Source organism: Archocentrus centrarchus, chromosome 9 (assembly GCF_007364275.1).
Source record: "Archocentrus centrarchus isolate MPI-CPG fArcCen1 chromosome 9, fArcCen1, whole genome shotgun sequence".
Taxonomy (NCBI): domain Eukaryota; kingdom Metazoa; phylum Chordata; class Actinopteri; order Cichliformes; family Cichlidae; genus Archocentrus; species Archocentrus centrarchus.
In genome coordinates this window covers 1,288,402-1,297,400 of record NC_044354.1, presented here as the reverse complement: position 1 = coordinate 1,297,400, position 8,999 = coordinate 1,288,402, and the positions used below count along the sequence as shown (strand labels likewise).

General features: G+C 39.0%; 1 protein-coding gene across 2 annotated transcripts; it reads left to right on the top strand.

Moving 5' to 3' along the window:
- Positions 1–1,405: 1,405 nt before the first annotated feature.
- LOC115786048 (uncharacterized) lies at positions 1,406–5,565 on the top strand. 2 transcript variants are annotated; one of them, XM_030738056.1, is made up of 3 exons: positions 1,406–1,478; positions 2,578–2,658; positions 2,992–5,565. In XM_030738056.1, exons 1-3 carry the CDS (start codon positions 1,437–1,439, stop codon positions 5,026–5,028), a joined length of 2,160 nt encoding a protein of 719 aa, XP_030593916.1. In that variant the 5' UTR covers positions 1,406–1,436; the 3' UTR covers positions 5,029–5,565. The 2 variants fall into 2 exon arrangements, with proteins under 2 accessions (XP_030593916.1, XP_030593917.1); XM_030738057.1 differs by lacking the exon at positions 1,406–1,478 and adding an exon at positions 1,834–1,962.
- Positions 5,566–8,999: the final 3,434 nt, after the last annotated feature.

The following is an 8,999-nucleotide window of genomic DNA, read 5'->3' as shown; positions in this document are numbered from 1 at the left end:
TGTATGCACTTATTTACTTTTCTTACAATGTACAGATGCACCAATGTATGTATATATTTTTATACATTCTATTTTTTGTATATTTTATACATTGTTTATTTTCTGTATATTTCTTGATTATACTAGACTATAATATTTTTATTTTTTATTTTAGAGAATTTGATTTTCTATTGCATGGCACTGAACAGGAGTGGCCCTCCTATCTCATTGTACATCCTGTATAATGACAATAAAAGGCATTCTATTCTATTCTATTCTATTCTATAACTTCCATACCTTCTCAAGAATTTACCAACTTCAAACTTAAAGAGCTCCCAGTTAGCATTATAAGACTTCTCTTTCTTAGCTTTATCCCAAAACTGGCTAGATAATTTATTGATCTCTTTTTTAACTGACTTAAAAAGAGGCACTTTTGTACGGAACCCCGCAAGGGACATGGGGGAAAAAAAAACATGGTAGAAAAAAAAAAAGAGGAACTTTTGCGAGATCTCGCAAAACTTTTGCGAGATCCCGCGATACGTTTGCGAGATCCCGAGTTACTTTTGCGAGATCTCGCAAAACTTTTTAATATTAGGACATAGGCTTCCGCGTTAATCTTGATGTGGCAGTGTCAGTGAGATTGAAAGGTTTGGTGAGAGACTGCCAGCAAAAGTCGCCTTTATGTATAATTCAATTTTGTTACTGTTGGCCGTAACCACGCCAAAACTGTACAGGCATGAATGAATGAACCCGGCTGAGTGACTCGCGCTCAAGTCATCACTGCTTCACTCGACCCGCCCCCCCGGCTGAGAGGAGAAGGGGGCGGGGCAGCGCTGTGTGTGTTTGTGGCGATCAAGTGAAGCAGTGACAGCGAGACGGGTTCATTCATTCATGCCTGTACAGTATTGGCGTGGTGGCCTTCGGGAGGTTTCCCGAACAGGTCAGAATTTTTTCTGTCCGTTGTACGATCGGATAAAAGGCCTCTCCAAACCAAGCTCCCGAGTTGAATTTCAACCCCAGCCCACCTCTGTTCATGCCTGTACAGTTTTGGCGTGGTTACGGCCAACAGTAACCGCTGAATTATAAATTAAAGGCGACTTTTGCTGGCAACCTCCTTTTCAACGTTGATACGCTACCGTATCAAAATTAACACGTAAACGCATTCGAGATCTAGCAAAAGTTTTTAATATAAGGACATGTGCTTCCGCGTTAAACTTGTTAGGGCAACGTCCGTGAGGACGTTAAAAGGAATGGCGAGATCACGCCAAAATTGTATAGGCATGAATGAATGAACCCGGCTGCCTGTCTCGCCCTCACGCCGTCACTGCTTCACTTGGTCGCCACAAACACACACAGCGCTGCCCCGCCCCCTTCTCCTCTCAGCCGGGGGTGCGGGTCGAGTGAAGCAGTGATGGCTTGAGCGCGAGTTTTTTCTCCCATGTTTTTTTTTTTTTTCCATGTCCCTCGCGGGGTTCCGTACCGTAGAGAGAGCGGCCATGGTACGTATAAACTTTTTTCTGATGGTTTTCTCGAGATAAAACGATTACCTCGAGATAAAACGATTACCGTTTTCTCGTGATAACGAGATAATTAACTCGTTATCTCGAGAAAACAAAGTTCGTTTTCGTTATCTCGAGAAAACGATCTTTGTTTTCTCGTGATAACGAGTTAATTCACCGATGATTTCTCGAGATCACGAGATGATTATCTTTTCTTTAATGCTCATGATCAGTTTCTCAGTGTTCTTAAAACCTTTACAAGAACGGACTCGGACTGGTGTGACAGGCATTTGAAGAAAGGAATCAGGTTTAACACACACCAATCAAAGTTCGTTTTCTCGAGATAACGAGTTATTTATCTCGTTATCACGAGAAAACGGTAATCGTTTTCTCGAGATAACGAGATAATTGGTGTGCGTTAAACCTGATTCCATTCTCCAAATGCCTGTTACACCAGCGGGAGAGTACGGGAGGACTTAGAAGTGTAAGTTTTTATGACTAATGCATTACATGCATGTGTAATTCTATGAATAATTCTGTAAATAGGTAATAGGTAAACCATAATCACACGATGTTGTTGGTCTGATGACTTGTTTTGTGTATTTTCAGAAGCAGAATTGTTAAACAAAAGCTCCACATTCCATGTTTGATTCATAGGCTATATTATCATTGTGTATACGAAATGGATTCAGTTTTTCTCCCCTGTGTTGTGCAGTAGATAGTCACTGTCAATAAATAAATCATAAAAATGAACTTTATTCAGTTTTCAATAAAAAGGGGGTACAAATAGGTACACCTTTGCCAGAAATTCCACTTATCTAAAAGATTAATCAGTAAGTTAGTTGTTAGATTTCATAATTAAGATGAAGATTGGGATGTTATAAGTAAACAGGTCTGACCATATCCAGTCAGGAATAATTCAAATTTTTGTGCAGCATCTTTGAGAAATGGCCTCTATTGCTAATAACAGATAACAAACAAGAGTGTGTCAGAACCTGATGGCCTTTTGATGCCTTTATTGTAATGAATGTAGTGGGATTCTAAGTTTAACATTTGGCAATGATTAACTTGTACTGTTTTGCTCCTTGTATCTTGCTAGATCACCATGGACCAGTTTCTCTCAACTTTAAGGGAAAGAGGTGTTCCTGAGAAGAACCTAACAAAAATGGCAGAGGACAAGGTCAGGCTAACCTACGTGATCCAAACCAGTAAAATCAAACACCAGAGAAAAGCCACAGCTTTGTATTTTGCTCTGTTTGTGGCTGTAGAATAACTCATAGTCTGTCTGTCTGTCTTGCATACAACTTGCATATATACACTGCACAAGAGGATACAAATGGATACATTAGGCTTTAGTGGTCTTTTATTGTGGCCAGCCTAAGGCACTCCTGTCCAATAATCATGCTGCCTAATATAGACATATATATACACATACATACTACATTAAAAATTTCTTGGAGTATATTTACCAGTTGGCTAATACTGACATGTCATGACTGCATTTGTTTTTTAGGTAGATCAAGATGTTGTAAGGCTCCTTGATGAAGAGGAACTCTCAGTTTATATTCCTCAATATGGTGACCGTGTTTTTGCCAAAAACTGGAGGAATTCATCCTCAGCTGAAGCAGAGGACACAGAGCAGAGGAAAAGAAAGTTAATAAACCGCCTGAGAGAGAAAATGAAACTTTCATCTACAGCTTCATCCGCAGGTACTAGGAATAGCCAGTCAAGACCTAGACTTGGAAATAAGAATGCTGAGAGACAGACAAGAAAAATAGAACTTGGCTGGCTGAACTACCAAGACAGTGTGTACAAACAAGTAAGAAGGCCTACTGGAGGTGGAACAAGAGAGATGATTGTCAGGAAAGATGACTTGGTATCCAGCCTTCTTGAGAAGGGTAAAAAGCTATTTTTTCCCAATGGGAACTCAAAGAAAGGCAAACTAGAGGACTTTGAGTTCATGCTTTCTCTCATGGGTTCTGAGGAGCCCCTTGAGGGCAATGTAACAATTGGAAGGTTGTATGAGCAAACGAACCATAAGGTCCTCAGGATTTACTTTTGTACAAAAGCAAAAGACTGTAGTGATTCTGAGCCAGGCAACATTACAGATGAGCCCCTTTGGCCTCACACATCCAGCCATGCTGAGGCATCCTCATCCAGCTCATTAGTGTGTGCATCCAGTCCCATGACAGAGCCCTGCAGCAATTCAGAAAATGCATCAAACCCCCAAACACCAGTCCTGCCACAGTCATTGCAGCTGTTGATTGGTGATGATGATGAGGATGATGATGATGATGATGATGATGAAATTGTCTTTCTAATGTCAGATACAAACTTACCTTCAGATGACCTTGCAGACAGACTGGTGTACTCACCCCAACAAGTAAGTAATGATCAATCATCAACTGTGGTGACTACTGAAGGTTCAGATTCTCCTCAGCCAACAGTGACAGCAGTTATGGCTGAAAATGAAGATATTGATCCCATGATAGATTTTGAACAGGTATCCTCCACCCAAGCAGCAAGGGTTTTCTTTGAAAATCCAGAAAATATTGCTGAAAAGCAAACTATTGTGATCCGGCAAGTACACTGTGTTATGGATATGGTTGAAGCATTTGCTAACGAGAACATCCTGGATGCTAATATTTCATTCAGACGTGTGCTTGAAAATGGAGAGGTTGAGGCTGGAGTGGGAAGTGGGATCATCAGAGATATTCTCACTAATTTCTGGAATTTATTTTATGCAACAAAAACATGTGGAACTACCTACAAGATCCCTGCTCTGCATCACAGTTTTCAAGAAAGAGAGTGGGCTGCTGTTGCTCGGGTCTTGGCTTTTGGATGGCATAAATTTCAGTACCTCCCTGTCCAGCTTGCCCCTCCATTTCTAACACAGGCTCTGTCACTCAGCACTTCAGAAAACAATCTAGTGCAGGCTTTCTTTAATTTCATCAGCCCCACTGAGAAGGACGTGCTAACTGAAGCTCTTGACAACTTCACAATGGCTAATGAAGAAGAACTTTTCAGCATACTCAGCAGTCACAACTGCACTTTGCTCCCAACTGAAGGGAATCTGTCAAAACTAGTGGAAGAAATAGCTTACAAAGAGATGGTGCAAGAACCAGCATTCATCATCAAGTGTTGGCAGCCAATTCTTAGGTCTGTTGGAGAATCATTGAGTTGTGATGGATTGAAGAAGATTTTGGATGATCTGAAACCCAGAGCAAGAAATATCACCAAGTGTATTCAGTTCCCTGGATGCATGTCAGATGCCGAAACAATCACCTCCAATCAACTCTTGAGATTCGTAAGAGAAAGAGATGAGAAGGAGCTTGGCCTTTTCCTCAGATACTGTACAGGGTCTGACTTGTTCCTGGGTCAAACCATAAAGGTCACAGTTTCGGACATGTCTGAGTTTACAAGGTGCCCTGTGGCGCATACCTGTAGTTGTTTATTGGAACTACCATGTAACTACAGCAACTATACTGAATTCAAATCAGAATTTTGCTCAGTATTACAGAGTGGAGTTTGGGTGATGGACATGTCCTAAATGAATAGTTTGGTTTAACCTCAGACAGAGGAAGAAAAGATTTCAGTGTTGTTCTGTTATATTCAGAGGGAGAAACATTTGTTTTATTTCTGTTTAAATCAAAACTTTTGTGATAGTGAAGGTTTTATGTTTTAAAAAAAAATCAAACATTGAGCTGTGGTTTTCCAAGCTAACCATTTTATTCAGCATTCTCAAAAGAAACAACAGACTGTATCCCTAAAGTAGTTGTGTGACAAAACTTTCTATTTTTTGGTCATGTTTTTTGTTTAAGTTTTCTTTTGTTAGTGTTTTATTGCTTATTGTTCCTACACAAGCTTAATGAATAATTTCAAGTATGTACAATGGTATTCAAGAAAGTAAGAATGAACATTAGCAGTATAAATCTTCTGTTTAGTTGAAAAGTTTAATACTTCTTCTCCAGCCATATATAAGCTTCTTAAGATATGTATTTAATTTCTATGCCAATTTCAGTAACTGCACTTGTTTATCAGATGTTTGGCGTCATGTTCTACACAGTGAGTTCCAAGGCTTAGACATAATACCAAATAACTTTATTCAATAAAACTGTTTCTTAACTGTTACCTGAATTTTTTGTTTATCAAATTACATTTCAAAATCTCAGTAGTATTTTAGGAAATGCATTTAAATATGACACTGCAATCATAACTTACTGCTACATATATTCCAACATGGCTTCTACTGATGTCAAGTTTTTGAACTGATTAACATAAACTTTTCGTGAGTCCTCAGTGCTGAAGATGTCATTATGATTACCAGGACCATGGATAGAGTCTTAGTAAGCTACCAATGTTTAAGACAGTTCTGTTAATGAATCTCTGGCTGCATCTGAAATGGTCAAATTGGTAAGGACTCTCTATCCAAAGGGGTTACATCATCCACGTGTGTTTCCATTGCTTGATGACGTAGGAGTTGAAGGCTGTCCAGCACAGCAGTCCAAAGTTCCCTTCATACGGACGGTAGAATTCTTACTGTTGACCTTATGAAAGGTGAAGGAACAGGAGCTAGGGGCTATAATTAAACCATTTAGAATGCAGCCTCTATACACCACAGGTCACTAATCAGGTAGCAACAGGTGTTCCCTTATCAAAGGTCTTAAGTCTCTGTAAAGTCTTATTGTCCCTGGAGCATCATGAGCAAATACCATGTTGTTTTCCTCCATCACCAACAAACAAAGCTCATGCAGGTCAGCATCGCAGGAGATGTCTGATTTCCACAGACAAACACCCTCTTGCAGAATAACTTCAATTTTGTCATAATCCACTGGATGCAAGTAATCCTGTGCAAAATACAGCTCTGGGACATTGTACATCAAAAATGGTTTTCCATAAAACAAATCTTGTCCATTTCCACCTGGTCGAATCCGGTGATTGTCCCAAATGCTCACAACTGCATCCAGTTCCTTCATACACAATTATTTTTATAGCATGTTAATAGCCTACCATTAACTTGTTTAGAATTCATTGAATATTTGATTAATTGAAACTAGTCATCAAAAAGACTATTAAGCAGTAATAATAATAATTTTATTATGTTATGTACTTACATTACTTATAACCTTATATCTGTGATTTAGTTTTTTCATCTTATCCAAAGGACACAAATCACTCTTGATGATAATTTATCATAACAGACCGCCAGCATAAAGACGGGAATCAATAATACTGTACAAACAGTACAAAACATCCAAACCTCTTTTGACTCTGCACTCCTACTCACCATGGACATAATGCTTGCAAACATAGAAACCTTAAAGGATAGAAAAAAATGACTGGAAATCATTTTGTTGATCTATTTTTCCTCAAAGATAATCTTATTTCACAAATTCTCGCTGGAGCCATGTGAATGTTCATTGTAAAATAGTGATTTTTTCATTACAAAAAAACACAAATAAAAAAGTACTTTCTTCTTCCTGTTCCAAAATTTAATGAATAATTATCAAACCCACTTAAAAGAACCATATAGTGTATTGTATTGACCGTGCACACGTTTAAATATGAGGGCTTGCTTATCCGAAGAGCAGCATATGTCTCTCTCTTGTTGCTATCCAAGATTTTGTGGTGCTGAAAGACGCACAATAGCGACTTAAAATTGAATAGAATTGAATATGTTGATTATTATCAAGGGGAAAAGAGCCCTGTAAGAGTATCAAACGTAACGCACTTATTCTAAACAATTATCAATGTAAAGAAAATGAAAACAAACATCAAAGGACACACTTACCTGGATTATTTGAAGGAAACAGAACTGAATGAGACCTTTATCAATTAAATCTCCACTGAATTCCCCCGATGCTTGGAACTCCTGGAACACATCTCTCCAGTAGTTCACATTCTGTCTTCTATACATTCCCCACCAGCTTTCAATCCGTTGGTTAGCTGTACTACGTCCTTGTAACACACAGAGTCCGTGATGGGCCCCACTGTCATCTTCTCGCAGGAACTGTTGCAGCCTGTTTACATGAACATTTTCAGTTCCAAAATCAGATCTGATAATCTTTGGACACCCCCCTAGTTCTATGACACTGCTTAAAATGTAGGATGCGATTATTCTAGGATTACTGTTTGATGAATTTGCTTGCATCCAGATGATATGACGTGAAAATCCATCTATGCATCCGTTTACGCCAATGCCAAAAGGAGTCAGTTTGTCATAAGAATCCATATGCCACATGTAGTTTGGCCCAGGAACACTGTATGCTCGTCTCCGAAGTCGTGTCCCTCGCCGTAGCTCTACACCCTCTGGGTCAAGGCAGGACTGAACCTCATAAACAAGGTCTCTAGTGGTACGCAGCCCTGCTGCTCGGCAGACGAAAAGACGAGCCATTTCCCGGGAATCCCGGGAAATTTTTTTTTTTTTTTACATTTTAATTAGCCCTTCTGTAGCCTGTGTCGGGCTTAACCTATTTTGATATTGTAGAGGTAGCTTTCCAGCTATGTCCTGTTATGCCCAGTAGGGGGCAACGTTGGCTTGATTAATGCAATAAAACCTACATCTCGGCATTCGAGTGATCGAGCTATGCGGTGTTGTATCGTTCCTCAACACTCCCTTAACAAATATAATTCGAATATTCCTGCATTGTACATGGAATTATACCAAGATATTTTACAACTGCTGGTGCAAAACAATACGGTTCATCTCTACACAGCATTGATAAAGGCTCAGAGACTTGCGCTGTCCACAATGCACTAATAGTCATTGAAAAGTTAACTACCGTAATACACTATAATATGACATAACACAGGGCCTTGAGTAACGCACTACGACTTGGTCATTGCCATTCTGGCAACAGCAAATTTATAACGCCGTGTCTGAGGGTTAAAGTAGGTTCGTTGTGAATCGTCTTTTGAAAAACTGGCCGATCCTTATAGCCTAAAAAATATACATTTTACTCAACTCCATTTTAAAAGCGAAATATGTTAAAGTAATCTATTTCATGATACTTTCTTCACACATTAGGCCCGCATCCTAATTCATGATTGTTAGTAAGCGGCTGCAAAAGAGGAAAAGAAACACTCGAAGTTAAACAGATATTTCTTTATTGTTCAGGGCAGGCATATTTTGTAGGCTACATAATGCAATATAACAATATATAATAATATAAAATTATATAATACAAAATACCTTAGGCTAAACACATTGCCTACGATTTCAACAAAATAAAGAGGAAAAAAGTACAACTGTGTAATACCTCTATTAAAACGCTTGAGATGAAGGCTGAAGCCTTAAACGGAGGCTGAACGTGCCTGAAATGAAGAGTAATGCTTTTCGCATTAAACGAACCCTTCTCTCAATATTTCCTTAAATTTAACATTCTGAAGCTTTCTTTTCTTTTCTTTTCTTTTCTTTCTTTTCTTTGCGTGATTTTTTCCCGGTTTCCCGTCTAACGTTTCCTGGGAAACGGGAAATGGTTCTGATCGCATTTCCCGGGAATCCCGGATCCCGGGATTAAA